The sequence below is a fragment of the Capricornis sumatraensis genome, chromosome 4, assembly GCF_032405125.1.
Source record: "Capricornis sumatraensis isolate serow.1 chromosome 4, serow.2, whole genome shotgun sequence".
Lineage (NCBI taxonomy): Eukaryota > Metazoa > Chordata > Mammalia > Artiodactyla > Bovidae > Capricornis > Capricornis sumatraensis.
In genome coordinates, this window is record NC_091072.1 from 14,119,388 (window position 1) to 14,140,850 (window position 21,463).

The 21,463-nt window shown below is 41.4% G+C and overlaps 1 protein-coding gene across 2 annotated transcripts in view; it reads right to left on the reverse strand.

Annotated features, from left to right (window-relative positions):
* Positions 1-21,463, reverse strand: part of UNC5D (unc-5 netrin receptor D) — a 628,812-nt gene that overhangs the window by 16,749 nt on the left and 590,600 nt on the right. For both annotated transcript variants that reach the window (XM_068971067.1, XM_068971066.1), the window contains 2 exons: positions 13,762-13,911; positions 6,151-6,315 (listed from right to left, as the gene is read on the reverse strand). In XM_068971067.1, coding sequence (XP_068827168.1) covers positions 6,151-6,315; positions 13,762-13,911 — 315 coding nt within the window. The remainder of the gene's footprint in view (positions 1-6,150; positions 6,316-13,761; positions 13,912-21,463) is intronic.

Here is a 21,463-nt window from a genome sequence, read left to right on the forward strand (position 1 = left end):
GGTTTTTCTGTAAACATTTAGGACAGTGACCTTTGGGGGGCTGTGTTTTGGAATCCAGTGCCTTAACCCAGCATTCCCACAGAGCATCTCAGAAGATGTTCCAAGAAAAAGCAGTCCCATGGTCAACTACATCTGAGAAATGCGACATACTATATCTTGTTCTTGGAAATTAAAAATACATGTTATCAGATTCAACAAATTCTACTTGTTTGAGTTTTAATCCCTGGACCATTATAGAACAATGCTCATCCAAATTCTTCCAGTTTTTGAGTTAGCATAAACAGAAAAAGTGTGGTTTTCAGAGTCAAAAAGGTCTTGCTTTGGAGTACAAGTTTCCATTTTCTAGCTCAGTGACCTTGGGTACTACTGGACTTCTCCCAGGCTCCTAAACAGTCTCTAGCATTTTTAAAATAGACTCCACAGAGGTTATAAACTTTGGTAGAAGTCACCCAGATAGATGTTACTAGAGCTGAAACTAGAATTCTGACACCCTAACACCTTTACCAGGACTTACTTCACTACACAACCCTGCATCATAATAGCTACCAAGAACCCACAGGGCAGAGTGGTTCGGAAAAATGCTGAGTGATATTAGCATTTACTTCAAGAATTAAAAGTAGGACTTCAGGAACTTATTTACAGAAAAGAAAAGAGACTCAGAGAACGAATTTATGGTTGCTAGGGGGAAGAATCGGAGAAGGCAATGGCGACCCACTCCAGTACTCTTGTCTGGAAAATCCCACGGATGGAGGATCCTGGTAGGCTGCAGTCTATGGGGTCGCTAAGAGTCAGACATGACTGAGCGACTTCACTTTCACTTTTCACTTTCATGCACTGGAGAAGGAAATGGCAACCCACTTCAGTGTTCTTGCCTGGAGAATCTCAGGGATGGGGGAGCCTGGTGGGCTGGTGTCTATGGGGTCGCACAGAGTCGGACACGACTGAAGCAACTTAGCAGCAGCAGGGGAAAGAATGGGGGGAAGAGATAGTTAGGGAGTTTGGGATGGACATGTACACACTGCTATATTTAAAATGGATAACCAACAAGGACCTCCTGTAGAGCACAGGGAACTCTGCTCAATGTGATGTGGCAGCCTGGATGGGAGGGGAGTTTAGGGGAGAATGGATACATGGCTATGTATGGCTGAGTCCCTTTGCTGTTCATCTGAAATTATCACAACATTGTTAATTTGGCTATACTCCAATATAAAATAGGATGTTTAAGTTAAAAAAAAAAAAAGGATTTAAAAAATAAAGATTAAAAAAAAAAGAGTAAGAGGACTTCATTTGAGTTGACCTTGAAGGATGGGTAGCTGTTGAATGAATGGAAATTGACCGGATAAGTGCTTATTTCTGGCAGAGTAGCCAGTTCCTTTCCGATATTTAAGATGTTTATAAAATAAACTACCTCAGACTTCTTACTGCATAAAATAGGTTGCAAGATATACCATTTTTTATCATGGTATGTAAAATTTCTTTTAGCTTTTAATAATGCAAATCAAGTGGGAATAGTTTCTTTAAATATTTCCTGACTTAAGGCAGGAAAATGTCCTTAAAATGAATAGTAAAAACCACAGGGAGAATGAAAGGAATTCTATATGAGATAATATGGTAGTTGTCGTTGTAAAAATGGCACTGAAGAGTGATAACATGTGAAAAGGTGGCTTGCCAATGGAATGCGATATCCATGCCAAAACATGACAAGAGACAGATGCCCTCATGGCATCTATGATTGGACCAATTCAACAAGCTCTGTCTTTCCTGTTGGCAGAAGAAAGACCACCTCAATACATAAAGTCTTCAGGAAAAAAATGGACAGAGTGGTATGATTTGAGAGTGAATAAAATATTACATGAGACTTCTAAAAATAAGTACTTTTTTCTGCTTAGTACACTTTAATAAACGGGTCCCCCCGTCCCTCAAAGTTTTGAAATGTAAATATTTCCCAAGTGTACAGATGACACTTTACGTAACATTTATGATGCATTCTAAAAGACATCTGGGCCAACTAAGAAGAATCCAGTGGCTGCATCTTCTGATGGTTTAAATTAAATATGCAGAGAACAGTAGATTTTCATGCTCTGCACATAAGAGATAAGCTGCTGCTACCTGGTTAATGCAGGAGCTGTAAATCAGGGAGGAATTCCAAATATTCTGTCGACTTTGTAACAGACAAAGCATCCCCCACCACTTTTGGAAGAAAGATAAGAGCATTGCTTGAAGGGAAAATTTTAACATGCAAGATTCCCATTTTAAGTTGTTCCTACCAAAAGATAGATTCTTTAATATTGTTATATTAATAAGGAACGAGGAAATAAATGACTTGGGGATTCTTCCCTTCTCTTCAATATTAGCAAAATTATTTCGCTTCAGTCCACGGGGCTTCCCTGGTGGCTCAGACGGTAAAGAATCCACCCGCAATGTGGGAAACCTGGGTTTGATCCCTTGGTCAAGAAGATCCCCTGGAGGAGGGCATGGAGACCCACTCCAGTATTCTTGCCTGGAGAATCCCCATGGACAGAGGAGCCTGGTGGGCTACAGTCCATGGGGTTGCAAAGAGTCAGACACAACTGATTGACTAAGCACGCACAACACACACCAGTTTTAAGACTGGCAATACTGTTGCTTTATAGAGTATCAATTAGTGATCATCATTAGGCGATTTAGTTGGGTTAATTTAAAGAGAACCAACCTGCTTCTAAAGACTGACATAATAATGGCCACTCTAAAGAACAGAAAAGATATATTACCTTAATCACTGAAATACTTTTTAAATTTGAGTGATATGAATGATTATGTTTGGAAAGCCATTTAGATAAGAGGCATGAAGGGACATGATGGATGTGGGGCCGAGCAGAAGGAACCAAATGTCTTCAAATGAAGACGCTCACTGCATTAATTAATTTAAAATCAATGTTTATACACACACACACACACATATGTATCTTTTATCTCTCATGGTTCTATTGTAAATTAGGGTAGGAAGGAGGAGCTCTGAGCCTAGATATGTGGGAGTTTTTTTTTGGGGGGGTGGATATTTAAGTACATATTTCAAACACATCTGTTGGAAGCTTCAAAGTTTTACTTCTATTAATATATTAATCAATGATGGCCTATTACTAACTTATCAAAGCCACCTAACAGAATCTTTCTGCATTAGTGTAGTGACCATGAAATATGATGCATTTTAACAATTTATCTATTATTGTTGCCTCACTGATTGATATAGACCCATGTCTTGAATATATCCTGCCTCACTCCAAGTATTCCCAACTTTCTCAGAACTTTATCTTCATTTACTTTGAACTGTCTACCATAAAAACCAAATCATTTTTAGGGAGAAGATGTTTTTTAATCCCAGATATACCACCAGATGTGTGTTTTCCCAGCGATGAGACAGTCCCAGGGTTGGAAGGACCTTGAGTGATCATCCAGTCAAGACATCCTTTTGCAAACAGACCTCTATGTAGGGAATCAATTCTGTTCCTGAAGATCAGCAGAATGAATACTTAATTCCAGCCCAACAAACAAACAGGTGCATCTCATTCTTCTTCAGTCTTGAGGAAAGAACCTTCTAATTTTCATCTACTTAGACTTAGGGAAGAATGCTGATGTTGCATTATTTGTCACTATTGCCTAAGCCCTTAAAAGAGGGGGCTTGTATTATGGACAAGACCTATGGTTAGGACTAAGAAATTAAACCCCCTTGATTGGGATCCGGATGTAGTACTGAATAGAAAGCCAGACTTTGATCTTAAGGTCAAGTGTCTCAGCTGGGAAGTCTGGCTACTCATCTGGTTCACTCTATGATCTTGGATAAGAATTTGACGTCCTTGAGATTGTTTAAAATTGTGACGATATAACACTAACCTACAGAATTCTGACCATTATACATGAAAGCATATGAAATAGGACCTGAGATATAGTGGCTTTTAAAAATTAATTTTCTTCTATCATTGAAAATGATGGTCAGTGAGATCTGCCTAAGAAATAGTTTGATAGAAAGAAATGCGGATGAACTGGGCCAAAATTCAGCAGGGACACTTAAAATTATTAATGAAATGATTCTCATAGGAGAAGCTTCTAAACAAGTTAATAAAGCTTCTAAAGTGGAGCAGCCTACAAATCAGATAGCTGTAGTCCAACACTGAATATCTAAATATTATTCTTATACTTTTGCCTCCTTTTATCAAGAAAGATGGTGATGTCATGTTCTTTAAGGCTTTCCAAAGTACCTGTAAACTTTGCGAAGCATCAGAATGGGAGAGTCAAGAAGATTAATTTTATTAGCTCATTTTCTCTCCATGAACTTTTAGAGTTTATTTAAGCAAGATGCAAAGGTACCAGGATGTAGTATCAACCTTATTACATTTCTTTTACACAAACATCTTGTAATAGCTGAAACTGATTTTCAGTATCTGGATGCCTTAGAAAGTAAAACACCTTTTAAACCTGGAATTCTTTTGTTGACCTGTTAACAGATATTTATGGAAATTTTCATCAGTGGCACCTTTACGTCCTGGCTTTCACTCTTCATTCTGAAATGCAGCTCTTCTCAGAGTTGCTTTTTATTTTAGAACTAACTCCCATACGATTTGTGTTTTGGTTTGAAATGTATTGTGTTAAAAATGCCATGACCGTTCAAAAAAGAGACTCTAAATATATCTCGCCTGAGGTTTCTGCATCTACCTTCCCCACGAGGACTACCTTAGAGCATAGTGCTAATTGGCAATAACGAATGCAGATATGGTAGAAACATGTCAGTTAAAACAGCTATCAGTTTTGAGGCACACTCCTTTGGAAAGCCATCGCACTTCAGAGGAAACTATTTGGGGGAATTAGCAACGCTCATTTTGCATAAATAATGAAATGCAGTGAGAATGGAGAGAAGTGGTGATGCTATGCAGACTACATGTTTTGAGAAAAATCAAAACCTGAAATTGGTACAGATACAAAAGGTGTTAAACCTTCTGCTAAGTGTGAACAGATGAATATGTCTTATTTACATATGGAGACACAAAAGTTATGTGTATGTATGTATATATGTTGATGTTTAGTCACTAAGTCCTGTCTGACTCTGCAATCCCCTGGACTGTAGCCCACCAGGCTCCTCTGTCCATGGGGTTTCCCAGGCAAGAATCCTGGAGCGGGTTGCCATTTCCTTTCTCCAGGGGCTCTTTCTGGCCCAGGAATCAAGCCTGCATTTCCTGCATTGGCAGGTGGACTCTAACACAGCCACCAGGGAAGCCCATATGTGTATATACATGTACATGTTCTAAGATGAACAAAACAGTGTGTGTTTTTCTAAACTAGCCAGGGATTACCTTGAAATTGCCAAATAAGGTGTCATCAGCTCCCGATTCCGCTCCTCAACTACTCTCCCCTGCTGAAATACCCATTCAGGAGGGAAGGCCATAGTCTACTCAATCAGCTGAAGCTCAGAGCCATGGAGTCATTCAGTGGCTTAGGGCCAATCAAAGCCATGGCAGCGCACAAGTTCCCGAGTGACTTCTCCTCTGATTCCCATTCTAACCCTGCCCTTGAGTAGTCATGTGACCCTGAACAAGGTCTTATCCCTTTTTGCACTATGCCCTTACTTTGGAGAGTGAGATTATTATCCATCCTGTCTCTTATTGTACTGATGAAATCTGGGCTTCATGGAAATGGGGATGTGTAGAACCCTGATCCTGGAGGTATCAAAAAATTATAAGACAGTAAGGAAACAAAGCCTTGAAAATGTAATAACAGACGGGGAAACTGACTTCCAGAAACTCATCAGAACTGGCAGAAAAGCAGCCCAATGGTGACCTTGTGTTTTCTTATGGTATGTGTCTCAATTCAATAATGAATCTCAGCTGATTCCAGGTCTACCATGAACTGTTCAATTGCTTGTGGTTTTGTGTATAAAAAGCCCTGGACCAGTTCCTTCCCCAAAGGCCCCTTCGCAGAGCCTATGCTCTAATGGGTTATGTTTCTAGGTCCAGTTCAATTCTTCAGCTTGCGAAAAAGTTGATTTTCCCTTATCAGTAGTGAGGATTAAAAGAGTGAGTGCATTTTGAATCTCTTTCATGGTATACATATAGCACAACTAAGATAGGTATATAATGGGCTTTAGAAACAGGTCAAGTGACCTGGAGACCAAGGACTCACCTCGAGGATTGACGTCTGCACTTGGAGGATCTGTTCATGGCCTTTGAGCTGCCGGATGCAGATTTTGCAGGACAGCTGGGTGGTGGTGGGCGTGTAGCGCTCCAGGGAGAAGGCACAGTGCAGGGGCTGCCGGTTACTGCACCACACGCGGGAGAATGGGACTTCCTGTGGGGGACAGAGGGGAGAAGAGAGGGCTGGGGTGTGCAGAGCCCGGCTGAGAGGAGCGGGGCGCAGGACAGACCTAATCACAATAATTAGGATGATCATGATGATGGGGATGGCAGCAGAGATAATTGCCTGAGCGACTCTGGTGGAACTGTTGTAGAAATAATGTCCTAGCATATGCCAGGCAGCACAAAAGTAATTAATGTCAATTCCAATTGATAACATTCGAATTCCAAAACCACGCTGCAAGAGCTCAGATTTCACTTGGTGACACACACAATGAGAAAGAAGACCATCAAAAGTTAATCACCATGTTTTTCCACGACAAAAGATTCTTTAGACGGCTCCTATGGGAGGATTCCTAGTAGAAGCCTACTCTTTGCTACCTAAGCCCAGGGTAGGATGTTATCATCTCATGTACATGAAAATTATGAAGAAGTGACTGGCCAGAACTTATCCCCATACCATAGCCTCATGCTGAACTGTATAAGCATAATATTGCTATATATCCAGCATAAAAATTATACCTACTGCAGGATCACACACACACACACACTCACTCACACACCAGAAAAAGACACCTACTATAGGATCACAGACACACACACACACACCAGAGACACAAACACAACAGGTTAGCCCAGAACAATCTATCTTGTCAATTCCTCATTCATTCACTTCATCCACTCTACAGTTATATGTACAATGCCTTTTAGTAACCAGACACTGTACTAGGTAAACAATAAAGGAAGAGTAAGAACTTAGGTCTGGTCTCCACTTCACAGGGACTTACAATCGCGTGGCAAAAGCCATTTCACTAAATGAGGGTGGGGGGAAGTTATAAGACCTATATTCCTCCTTTCCCCATGACCAGCCAGTGCTGGCCACCAACTGTCTCGGGAATGTGGGTTTATATTAATGTGAAGCGAAGGTCAGTCAGTCACTGATATTCTTCCGTCTACCAGAAAGTCTTTCCCTCCTGCTGGAATCAGGCTGTGGTCCTTGGCAATGACCTCGTATTCCCAGCCTATAGTAAACTGCATCTCACTTCTTTCTCTTTCCCTTGACTCATTAATTTGCTCTTTTACCTGTCACTACACACACAATTTTCTCCAATATTGATGCTGAAAGGTGGAAAAAGATGGATCAAGTCTGGAGCTTTGATTCTCTGAAATGTGACTGGTGATGGTGTCAGCAGGAGTTACAAGACTACAAGCCATGTTTAGAATTCAATTTACCCACTTTAAGGAACCAAGAGTTCCCTGGTTATCCCTGAGCTTCAAGCTATACACTTTCAAGTTTCTTCTTTTTTCTCTGTAGGAAGTCTCAAAGATCCTGATTTCTGGGTACTTGCTAGGGGGGATCAGCAGGGAGAGATGGAGTTTAGATGGTTGAAGACTTGAGTATAGGAAGCCAGTTTTGGGAAATATGAGAGAAAGAAATCAGGCATTAACCCCTGCCACACATCCCAGCAAGGGATGCAGGTGTGTTGTTTCAATTGTTTGTTCTTAAACTTGAAGCAAGGGAAAGGCAATGGACTAAGGACTCAAAGGTCTATATGTTGACGCTGCAGCTGACTTTATCCCTGTGCAGAATGTGGGCCATTAGGAAGAAGGCAACTCTCTCCCATCCTCAGTTCTCCCTACACAGAGAGAACTAGAAGTCTGAAAACTACATTTCACGGCCCTCGCCAGCAAGGAGTTCACATTTCCATTCTGCCAATGAGAGGTACCTTGTTTTAAATTTGGAAGGAAGGGAAGGAGCAGACATGGTTTCTGTTCCTCTGGTACTAGCAAGCAAACCTCAAGGGTTCTGCAGGTTTGCAGGGGCTTCTGAGAACTGTCTGCTTCAGGGTTGTGGTGGTTTCCCAAAATCATGGAACTTGCTGATTTCCTTGTATCTCTGGAGGCTTTCTCTGACTTTGGCTCTCCCAGGTTTTCCAAAGGTTTTATAAGCACATCAATCCCTTGATTAAAATATTTTTTTCTTGACCCAAACCATTCTCCACTGAAATACCAGTGGGTTGGAAGTAGTCTTTTGAGAAATTGAGATGAGCTGGGTATGCCAGAAGGTTCACTAGTGTTTTCCCACAGAGAGGCTGTTGTAGGGCAAATGCTGGGAGAAGCATGAAGCTAACGGTCACCAAGGAAACCCATGGCTGGGGCACAGCTTGCTCATATACCAGCAAGACAGCAGCACAGAACCAGTGAATGGTACCTCTTTCCCACTTTCTTCCTAAACAGAGACCTAATTATGAGCTCTTCTCTTTCCCTCCTAGCAACAGAGAGCACTGCTGATTGGTGGTGAAAGTGAAGTCGCTCAGTGTGTGTTCAAATCTTTGCGACCCCATGGACTGTAGCCTACCAGGCTTTCTCTGTCCATGGGATTTTCCAGGCAAGAGTACTGGAGTGGGTTGCCATTTGCTTCTCTGGGGATCTTCCCAACACAGGGATTGAACCCAGGTCTCCTGCATTGCAGGCAGACCCTTTACCCTCTGAGCCACCAGGGAAGCCTGATTGGTGGGCCTCCCAGCAAACTTGAGAGGAAGTCATTCCCTAAAACACTCAAAAATGACTGTCCAGCTGGACCAAATTCTATACCAGATACTTCTATACTATACACGGTCCGCCATTTCTCCTTGCTGTCTAATCTGACTCCTGCTGCGTCCTGGTTCAGCAAACCAGGGTAACTCTTACTTCTTATCTCAGCCTTCAGCTCTTCTCTCTCCATTGATTGAGTTCTTGAAATCCTCATCTGCTCATATACGCCCAGTTGCCATTTCTCTGGAGGACTCTAGCAGCTACATCTCCGGTTTTTATTTTATTAACAGCCATCACTGACATTATACCCCAATCAGCACAAATAATTTCAGTTGGCCTTTCCTTTCTCAAACAAGTCTACCATTTTGGGGGGGGTGGGGGGAGACACCATACAGCATGTGGAATATTCCCTGACCAGGAATCGAACCCAGGTCCCCTGCCTTGGGAGTGTGGAGTCTTGACCACTGGACCACCTGGGCAGTCCCAAGTCTACCTCTTATGAACGGATTATCACCATCTCTCTCACTGTCCTTCTATAATCTTTCTGTTTCCATGTGTGAGCCCCTTCTCTGGTCTCATCATAGCTAACTGGAGTAGCCCGCTCACCAAGCCTCCCATCTCCGTCTCTACTACACAGAATTAATGAGAGGGCTGGGGCTTGACTGGGATGGAAGCAGAAAGCAGTTGACTGGTATTTTTTAGGGAAGAGCCTGTAATCACGAGTGGAATCACTGATGTCACCACATCACCTGGAAACTCTGCTTTCATCACACGATCCCTTTGCCTGGGGGACAAGAATGGCCCCAGGATGCCTGCCGTCGTCAACACAGCCCCCTGCCAGGCCTTCAAGGGCTTCTGTCCAGCCTCAATCTTCTAGCCCTGAAATGCTCTCGTCTCCAGATCAGTGCATTTTAAAAATTCATTGGAGTTCAGTTGCAGCTTCCCACTGGCTATCTATTTAATGCATGGTGGTGAATATATGTTACATTTTTATACTCAGTCTCATTCCCTTCTTCAGTGAAAATAAGCATAACAGAGGGCTCCATGGTTCATTGACGCTTTCGCCTAAATAAGGTGCTTTTGCCTAACTATGCTAACTACAGAGGTCTCTGTTTTCTAAAACTGAAATTGAACCATTACAGTGTAATATAAATGTTCGGACTTCAGAACGAGATAGAGCTGAATTCAAGGTCCAGCTCTTCAACAAACCTACATTTCCTGCGGTGGCTTTGAATCTTTGGTAACACTATCTTTGTTAAAAAAAAGAAAAAATGGATGGCGCTGATGATGTGTTGAAAAGTATCTTCTGTTGTGTCGCTTGCTAAATTTTGTGTATCTTCTCCTGAGAACACTGGAAGGACCCAGTGCAGACATAATCTTTTCTTGTAGAAAGACATGAGAATTGGCAAACAAACAAAACAAAAATGCCTCTTGCTTTTCTTTCCATTCTACTGCACACCATCAAAACATTAAAAAAATCTGATTTTAAGACTGTGTCAAAAGAATATTTTTGTTGTTGACTTGAGTAGCAGCTGCCAACGGTGCTCAACAAAACATTTAAAAATAATAAAAGCACTGTGGTTAGTGTGTTTCCAGGGCAATCATCTTTGCTTTCATTTATTCTCCCCCCTCCAAAAAAAAAAAAACACAAAACAAAACACCAAGATGCTCACTGAGCTGAGAGGAATTCTGGGGAAAGTAATACTAGAGGACAAAGTGTAGCAAAGTTATGTGTGTTTAAAGAATTCCGGAAATGTTTTCTTTTTGAGTCCCATTATAATTAGTTTCCTAGCAGATGGAGAGAATGTAAATCGTATCCTAGCAGGAGACAGACACTGGGTTCTCCAAGACACACAGCATGCTGTAAGACAGCTGCTTTCATCCTGCGGAGGTGACAGCCTGGCTTGGTGTTCTGTAGGATTTAAAAAATAAATGAATATTTTATTAGATTCAGCTTTATAATATTTTACAGCTTCTCTACCCCCACAGTCTGCAAGGAAGAGAGGATACGATGATTCAGGAGCTCTCAGGTCCCAGGAGCCTGCTGGGAGCAGAGTTATTTCCATGCCGAGGAGGGTGGTTGAGTCTTCTAAGGGGACAACAGTGTATCTCACTTGTTGTGGTAGAGTCTTAGGCATAACTGTTTATTTTGGAAGGACCAGCATTGTGGGTCACTTTCTTTCTTTGAATCAAGGTTAGTGGGTGCTATGGTAACCAGGTCTCCTAAGAACTCCTGTAACCTCACGTGCCCCTCCCTTTCATCCATCCTACCTTGTTTCATAAGCAATAAGGTTTCTACCCTAGCATTTCATAAACTGTCATCCTCCAGAATTGAAACCAGCAAGATTTAAAATCTAGTTGGCCCTCCTATACGTAGGCTCTCATCATGTAGCTCTAAACCTAATCCGAACCTCACATCATTCTAAGAATTTTTCTCGGTTGGTGTCTCATAGGGCAGTTATTAACATTTTATGCACTGGATGCCACCCTGCCTGGGAAATTCCACCTTGCCCAGATGGGGAAAAAAAAAAGGTTTCTTAGAGAGTCAGCTTTGGGTACCAATTGGAAAATGTCGATTCCTAGATGGCTGTTTTGAAGTTAAAGAAAGGGAGACAGGAATAAGAAGACAGGGATACCAGGCATACCAATAACTCTAACCCTCCTATCCACTGACTTGGAAGATGATGGGGACATTTACCAGGTGAAGGAGAGACCTATAAGTGATGTCAGCAGTAGTGGGGTTTTCTTTCTCTGCAGTAGAGCTCTGTGAGCTCCTGTCCACTAAGCCAAATCAAAAGCCATTCTCTATTGTCCTCGCCCAGTTTGTCAGCACACGTGATGCTCTCCATGAGGTTCAAGCAGGCTGAACGCAAAGCCTCCCCAAAGTGTATGCATCTGATGCCTGGAGCAGACACAACCTGGCCATTATGCCAAGCACAATATGTAGTCACAAATACTGGGGGAGTTCAGTGATCACAGGAGTAAAGAAACTGGTGATAGGGTGGCGAGAAGAAAGGAAGAATAGAGCAGAAAGCCATTTGTGGGAAAGAAAAATGAAGTGGAAATGAAACCTCGGTGGCAAGCTGCCTGATGCAGAGAAAATTAAATTGTTTTTCAGCTTTCCACGACTCTTTCAAATTAAGCTCAATTACAGAAGTCAAATATTTATACATGTTCACAACCTCTATGCAATCCAACCCACCCTGACAGTGAAGCTGGTTGTGTTTCCTTGCCAGCCAGCGCCCTTTGGCTTTGGCTGGCCCTGTTGCATCCTCCAGGGTGAGCAGGCATTGCCCTCCTCCAAGTCTTTTCTACCTGAGGCTTTCACTGAATCCCTGGTGTTGGAAGTGTTGTTTAAGTGCTCCTGAGAGGTTATAATTATTTATCTGATTTCTTTTTTTATCTGCAAGCATTAAACTTCATAGTTACTTTGGGCTGAGTCACTTGCATTAGATCCAGGGAAGCAATGCCCGTAAATAAAGATTAAGACAGAGGAATTTGCATGACTATCAGGAGTTGTTTTAACAATGCCCTGAAGTTCAATTTGGACTGCAAACTTTGAATACTGCTTTCTGGGAAACAGAGACATCTAGGTCTAGAACATCATAAATAATACATTTATTCATAGAAAACCTCTCTCCATAAGAAAATATGTTAAATATCCAAAAAAATTGTTCAGGGCCCTGAGAGAGATACTTATTTTGAATGCACTAAAACTATACATAGAGGGGCAGCTCCTGAGGTAATAACAGGTCTGAAAAGTAAACAGAAAAATATGGCCTTATTTGATTAGAAAATTCTGAACATCAGAAGTAGAAAGCAGAGATGGTGCAACTTTCATCTAACTCTCATGGAATGGCCAAGGTTTTTCTCTTTGAGATTTGACTGATTTCCATTCTGACAAGCTGGTATATCTTGTGCATGTTTTCTTTTTTTTTTAATGAATGCTGTAAAGATAGGTTAAAAAACCCACAGGGCTCTACAAGTTATGCTGATGGGCAGAACAGAGAAGCGTGAAAGCCTCCTGTGAGTCCAGATCAGTATCAGTCTCTCAGAAGCTCCAGAGTTAAGGAAACGTCCTGTCTCTTGAAGCCCAGATGACTCTGGCTTAAGAAACAATGGTAGACCAGTTGGCTGCTTCTGATAACAATGCTTATCACGGAAAATTTTCATTGAATTCAGTGACAAGGTCACAAGTTGATATCTTTTCATGCTAAGCAACTATTCAAAAATTCCTTAACACGATCCAAAGAGACTCTTAAGTCATCCTGAAATTTTTTTAAGTCTCTAATAATGAGGTATATGAGTGATGACACATAAATATTTTTACATAAAAATATTCTAAGAGGCATTACTATTTCTTTGTTTCTCAATTTGTGATTTCTTCTTCCCATCTTGCTCAATTCATTTGACAGCAAGCATTTCATCTATTTAGGACAAAATCTCTTGATCCCACCTGGCTGGCCAGAGCTCTCTACAACTCAAAATGATCACCCTTAAAAGGTTTCTCCCTAATATCCAGTTCATTCTATAGGTGAACAGGACTTAAAAAAACTGTCTCATAATGAACTGATATGAATTAAAACAAATCCACAAAGAAATCTTGCTCTAAGTTGTTAGATGACCTTCTTCAACCTATTCTGAGTGGTGATTTAAACAGGAGAGAGGATAAATATCGTATTACCTGACATGCAAGCACCTTTTCCCCCACTTGTTAGGAATAGATGGATTTATGACAATAGGTTTCCCTGGGTGTGGTCCAAACAGTTACACATCTGTGACAGTTTTGAAATGAAATCCATAGTTTTAAAGGAGGAGGTAAGTCAGGAGTACCCTTACTAGGGTGTGAGATATGCCTGCTGGTTAAAGCAAATCTATTCCTATTGGAAAGCCACTTGGCCAGTACCTGGCATGCAGTGAATGGTTTAATTCTCCAGAGGAATGGGGGGATATCAAGGACAGAGATCTGAAGACTGAAAGTATTCCCTTTGAAATGCAGCAACTTTGGTTCTTCCAGGAGTTGTCCACCTTGATGCCTTTCATCTGAAACCACTTCCTACAGGAAAAGAAAAAGAAAAGAGGCGCAGCAATAAAGCACACAATTTCCTCCACATTTTCCTTCCATAGATAGGTATGCTCCCTCCCAGGTGTCTCCCAGAAATAGGCAACAGCATGATGGACACACACTACTTTTAAACCCTTCTATCCTTGCAAGGTCAGGGCTAAGGGCTACAGGCTGCTGAGAAATAAGGATCTGGTCACAAAGAAACAATTGTTCTTCATTATTGTATTGTTGAGGCTTTTATATACACTGTCTTTAAAACTAGAAGACCTCCTTTGCCCCACGCAAACTGTAATAACTGTTGAGTTTCCACCATTGTGTGAATTTCATCTTGCTGTCACCATAATCAAGGGATGTATTTGTACTTAACCTGACCCAGCATGTTATTTCATGAGAAAGGGAGACACAGCCCCTCTCCACTATGGTTCTCTTGCTACCCAACACAGGCATCAACCAGTATGTATCCTTTCAGTTCAGTTCAGTCGCTCAGTCGTGTCCGACTCTTTGTGACCCCATGAATCTCAGCACGCCAGGCCTCCCTGTCCATCACCAACTCCCGGAGTTCACTCAGACTCACGTCCATCGAGTCAGTGATGCCATCCAGCCATCTCATCCTCTGTCGTCCCCTTCTCCTCCTGCCCCCAATCCCTCCCAGCATCAGAGTATTTTCCTTTAGTTCAAAATAAATGCAGAGTGCATGTATCATGTTTATTTGTAGCAACATTCATGGAAGTTATGCCACAAAGCTGAGAAAAAATAAGTAGTCAAGTCAGCTTCATCTCAGAAGAAAAAAAAATCAAATTCCTGAGACAAATATTCCTTTATCTTTTACTGAGAAATCTTTATAATTATATCTCATATAAACACAATTCACATACATTCTAAGAAAACCATTTAATTGGTTCCAAATTTGTGGTGTTTAGAATCCTATCGATAAGACAAGTGAAGAACAGATAAGAACTGTACAAAATGTTAAACTACTGTGGGGCAGGGGAGGTGAGGTTCTCAGCGTTTCTGGAGATAAGAGATTTTCCTAAATCCTCATTTTAAAAATCACCATTAATTGACTTAAAATTTCCTTACAGAGCTAGGCTAAATAGGAAAACTGAAATCCTTTAATTATGGCCTATAATCTTCCCAGAGTCTAAAAAAGATTGTAAGAAGCAAGGCAGCTAGGCTTATAAATACAATAAAACTTAAATTTCAATTATCAGCGAGTGAAAACATCTTCAGAAGTTATCTTTCCCATCTCTTGTCTGTGTATAGATTTAACATTAATAAAAATGTTTCTAAGAAGCAGCTTTCCAGCTCTTATCCTTCATGTACACATAAATTATTAATAGGTGGCCAGTGTCTTTTCTCAGGACTAAATTGGCCCATTCCAGTGTCATCTTCTCCAGCTCTCCTGGGGTGGGAGGGGTGTGCTTGGGGCCCTAAGTCAGCACTGAACTTTCTGCAGTGATGGAAAAGGTTCACATCTGTGTGTTCTAATATGGTATCCACTAGCCAGAGTGGTTAGAGTGACTAAGGAACTAAATGTTTGATTTTAATTAATTTAAGTGTAGATATGCACATGTGGTTGACAATTACTACCCTGGACCGGGCAGTACTAGGTAATTCATTATGTTGTGCGTCTAAGTGTTAGACATAATAGCAGGGTGGCCAGTGTCTAATGGGGGCTGCAAACAGTGCAAGGAAAGAGGCAGGGTTGGGGGAAACAGAATTAATACCAGATGCTGACTTGAGGGCTTTACAGATGCTGGTCTCTGTCCCCTCTCTGGAGATTTACTGAATGTCCAGCAGTGATGCCTGAGCTGGGCACTGGGTGAACAGAAATGAAACACCAAGGAGCTCATAGTCTAGAGAGAGGGTTAGAACAGTGAGCATATGAGTATAAGATAGTATCTGAGTACTACAGATATGTATATTCCCAAAGGTTAAGGCAAGAGAGAAGGTGCCTAACCCAGATGGGCAGAGAGGCCAGGGAATGACTCAGGAAATTAACAGAGAAGTGACATTTGAACTGAACCTAGAAGTAAATACAGGGGCTACTCATGGGAAAGGGAGGGAGAGTATTCCAGACACTGAGTGGACTCTCCACAAAGGCACGCTGGGATAGAAGATTACGGTGGAAAGTGTGGCTGGAGATGATGGGAAATACAAGGTAGGAGCCAAGTCATGAATTCTCCCTTACCATGCTAAGGACTTGTATTTTTGTTTAATGTCATTGGGTTTAAAGGAGCATGGGAATCTTCTGGAGGGTACATATACTCAAGAGAGCATTCATCTTGTAAACCAAAAATGGAAGGCACAGGTGTCTAATCCCATTTCTGTGTAGTCTTCGGCAAGTCACTTAAGCTTCAGTTTTTCACTTGGGCTTATTTACAGCCAAACAAAATCATTAGCATGGTAACAGACTAACTTCTTTCTTTGCCATTCTAGTGCAAGATTAGAATCAGGGGGCAAATATGAAGTTTGCTTATTCAAATCATATTAAAGCCATGAAGTAACAGCAGTGTTGACTTGTCAAAGTACTGATATATTTGGCTAGGCGCTCTGAGGTGCACCCTGTTCTTTAATGCCTGAAAGTACACAGAAATAAACCAAGGTCAGGAGATGAAGTGCCTTGTTCAAGGTCATGCATTACTTGGTGTAGAGCTAGGTTATTTTAATATTTACAAACAACGTAGCATTATCCCACGTGAAGGGAATTTAAGGTGCTTAGTGATTTAAAACTTGATTATTTACAGAGGAAAACATGGAGATGCACCCTGAAGAAAGTGACTTGCCTACAGTCACACGGGTTAGTGACAGAACCACTGTATATGATACTTGCTCATGGTCGAGTATTTTAAATTTTTATTTTATATTGGAATATAGCCAATTAACAACGTTGTGATAGCGGATGGCAAAGGGACTCAGCTATACACATACACATCCGCTCTCCCCCAAACTCCTCTCCCATCCAGGCTGCCACTCAACATTGAGCAGAGTTCTCTGTGTTATACAGGAGGTCCTTGTTGGTTATACGGTCTAGTATTTTTTTCTGTGAGATTTCCCTGCATTTTCCTATACTATACTTGGTTTTTTAAGAGTCATGTGAAGGTCAGACGGTTATTAACACTGTCCCATAAGTAATTTTTCATTGGTGTGAGACACATGTAAAGATGACCTAAGTCAATCTGTTTCTGCCCTAGGGTTATTTATACTATCTAAGCCATTCCTGAGATGCAGAATGGAGGATATTAAGCATTTTTTAAATGGATGGGCTTAGTTGCTCAGTCATGCCTGACTGTTTCTGGCCCCACGGACTGTAGCCCACCTGGCTTCTCTGTGCACGGAATTCTCCAGGCAAGAATACTTGAGTGGGTTACCATTTCCTTCTCCAGGGGATCTTCCCAACCCCCAGGGATCGAACTTTCATCTCTTCCACCTCCTTCATTGGCAGGTGGATTATCTACCCCTAGCGCCTCATGGCAACCCATTTAAAATAGATATCTATTTATAATTATCACTGAGTAAAATGATACCCCTTAAAGATTTCTCCTTTAGGGCCCCTATTTAAATACAACCATGATTTATGTTTGCTTTTGTTTTTTAGCTTGCTTACTTTAATCTCCACATATTGAACCCCCCATATGAACCAACTACATACAATTAAGCGTCTTGTAATCTTGTATAAAATATTAAGCAATTATAAGCTATTGTGTAACAAAACAATTATTAAAACAAAGAAACCCAATAATGAACTAATCACCGTGTTGATGTATCTGTAAAGGCATAACTGGCTTCAGAGTAGAAACTTTAAAACTCTCTCCAAATAGGAGAAATTGCATTTAACCCATAACTCCCCGTTGCACCCCTTTAACCGATTGTGTTTTGCTTGGGGGCTGGGCCTAGACATCTGTGTTTTTAAATGCTTCTCAGATGATGCTCATATCCAGCCAGGTTTGAGATGAATCAGTGGCACTAACAGCTGTATTGAGCTACTTCTGAGTCATTCACATGGAAGAATCACCCCAAGAGTGGAGTCTGATATCCATCTGATTCTTTCTGCCTCCTATATGACAAGGATTTTTTGTTAAATCTCTGGGGATTTACTGTTAAATTGACACCTGTGTTAATTAAATTAGAAAGTAGGGTCTGGCCGGTTGCTTGTATATGAAATGTACCTACAGGCTGTGGCCGGCGGTTTTTCTATCTCCTCTATTCCATCATGTCACATTGGGGGTTGCTAGTCATCCAGGGCTGGGAGCTGTGGCCAGGAGAAACTTGTGCTGTGTGTCTCACTGAGCCGTTTATGTTGATTTAATGAGACAGGCAGCAACATTCAGGTGTGCTTCAGGGATACTAAAGCAGGCAGGCTGAATTTACATATTTATGAGACAAAACTGTTTGAACTTAAGCACACACATACACATACAGAAATGATGTCGCCGTGGTGTTTTCCTTTAAATGCTGTACGTGAACAATATTTCCCAAGGTTGCATTATTGATAAACACAAGAACTATATCTGGAGGAAATCCTTTGAAATTAGATTCTAAATCCACATTAATGCCAAGTAAGTAATGAGGACCAAGGGGGTACTGCAGAGGAGTGCTGGAAGCAACGGTTTTTTCTTTTTATTTTTTTCCCCCCTAAGATATGGCAAGTGCTTAATTCCTGCTTTTCCTCTGTCAAGGTTTGCTTGAACTTGTGTGTGTGGGGAGAGAGAACGTAACATAAACACGATAACAGAAATTTAAGTGTTAGCATATTACAGTTTTGAAAATAAATCACCATTCTGCAACCTCTGGTTTGAATTCATCAAAAGCAGCAATGTCAAACACACAAACATAAAATCGCAGCTCTAATTATTACAGAAACACAGGAGCAGGAAGTCATTGGTCCCTTTCTCACCTTCGGGCAGATGGCATTTATTATTATTTTTTAATAAAGCTTATCTGACCTGATTTCATTTTCTATAGAGATGGTTTTAGATTTAACGTATCTTCAAATATCTGAAACTAAATTAATTATGTCTTACCAAGGTGCATGAGGTATTTTGTTTTTGTCATTCAAAGAAATTGCTACAAGGATTCGGATGAAATATCCTCAGAGCAAATGGGAAGCAAGCATAGCAGCCTTGCAGGGGGCAGAGGAGAAGGCTGTCGTTGTTGCTTAGTTGCTAAGTCATGTCTGACTCCTTGCGACCCCATAGACTGTCGCTGGGCTCCTTGGTTCATGGCATTTCTCAGGCAGGAATACTGGAGTGGTTGCCATTTCCTCCTCCAGGGGATTTTCCCAACCCAGATTGAACCCCTGTCTCCTGCACTGGCAGGCAGATTCTTTACCACTGAGCTACCGGGGAAGCCCAGAAGAGAAGGAGGCCTGGCTGAAAATGAAGAGTGTGTGTTTGATTAAAATCCTCTATTTTTTCTTTTTGGTGGGGCCACTATCTGGCCAGGTACCCACCTAGTTCTACAAAGACAGGAGAGTTGGGTCTAGAAGCTGCCCTTCTTCCAAGGATTTCCAGTGAGAGGGTGAGCATTTACATAATTGGGGGACATAATTGATGGCATCACTGACTCAATGCACATGAGTCTGAGCAAACTCCAGGAGATAGTGAAGGACAGGGAAGCCTGGCGTGCTGCAGTCCATGAGGCTGCAAAGAATTGGACAAGACTTAGTAACTGAACAGTAACAAGAGTTTCCCAGGGAGATGGAAGGGACATGAAAATGCAACCATGCCCTTTTAACTAGGCTTCCTTCTTGGTTACAAGCCCAGTTCTGGCCGGGCTCAGATTTTTTCACTTCTTTGAGCTATGAAAGATGCACTACAATAAAGACAGAAAGTGTCAGAGCCACGCTGGCCTCCCTTTCCAAATCATGACAAACATGTTCATTACAGTGATAACTGAGGCAAATTCCAGGGTAGGCAATTTCTGCAGAAATGCTTAATGAAAAAACTACCTGTGAATTTTGACTAAGAAGTTAGGCTTCTATTAGAGTTATAGCAGGTGACTCATCATTGCATACAAGATGCTCAGCTCACACCACTAAAGTTGGGGGGAGCTAATAATAATGTGTGAAGTCTTTTAGACTGTTGCTATGGCTTTCTTCAAGTGGAATTATTTTAATGGCTTTGTAATTATATATTTCCCTCTAACTAAATACCACACATGAAGCCATGAAAAATATGACATAAATGATTTGGGATATGAAGGCAGTTTAAATGAACTCAGGGAGAAGGTTGTGAACATGTTCACTTAGCAAGATAAACACCCATAAAGCAAGATTCCTTTCTTGCACAAAACTCAGAGACTAAGACCAGGCAGTGAATGGTTGTGTTTAGAAAAGCTACGAGTTATGTTTTAATCTTTCCAGATTCAGGCCAGAAAAGTTATTCAGCCAAGCCTGGTGATCTCTCAGAACCCCAGGGGAAAAGCATGGCCTTTGCTGCTCATGACAGCTGTCACAAACATCCTGTCAATAACAAGTACAACCCAACTCAACTCTACAATCAGGTTTATTTGACATAATAGGAGAGAGAAGGAATCACTGGAGGTAAATAGATTCCGACAAACAGGCCAGAGGTATCTCCACTGGAAAACATTTCTCTACAGCAAAACTAAAGAATTTTAGGAAGTCCCTCTCAATGAAATAAAGACATTTATATTCAATTAGCAGGAGCATGCCAGTTTTTCAAGCATTGATTAAAAAGGATCTGCTACCCACAGGAATGGATAACGGTTTGAAAAGCTGTGGTTTGAGCTTCATTTTCATGATTCCCACGGCAATTCATCTGTGAACAGCTGAGCTATTCTAGAATCTGGTAGCAATCAGTAGGAATGAAAATACATTATCTGCAAGTCATTTAGAAATTCCTTGGGCAAATGTCTAACTTGCTGGTATATACATTAGCAGTGAGAGTGTTATTCAAAGCAAAATCCAAACTGGTTATGAGGTCTTAATTCCAAGGTGGTTGTGATGAACAGATCCTCAGGGCAACCCTAATTAGCAGTGGGTTACCCATATGACACAGGAGATTGGAAATCCACCCCAGTCCTCCATGTTTACTGAGATTTCAAAATCTGCCTGAGTTACTAAACACCCAAATAGTGTGATGGCGCATTTTACAACTAACTATTCAGTGGTGGTAGTCACCTCAGCTAATTTCCTGTTTGAAGTGTAGTTGATTCACAATGTTGGCTTCATTTCTGCTGTCCTGCATAGTTCTTCAGATATATGCATAGATGCATTCTTTTTTATAGTCTTCCCTATTGTGGTTTTAGGCTACCTACACCAGTATTCTTGGGCTTCCCTGGTGGCTCAGCTAGTAAAGAATCCGCCTGCAATGTGGGAGACCTGGGATTGATCCCAGAGTTGGGAAGATCCCCTGGAGAAGGGAAAGGCTCCCCACTCCAGTATTCCGGCCTGGAGAATTCCATGGACTGTATAGTCAATGGGGTCGCCAAGAGTCGGACACGACTGAGTGATTTTCACTTTCACTTTCTACTGTGGTTTATCACTTTCACTTTCTACTGTGGTGTATCACAGGATATG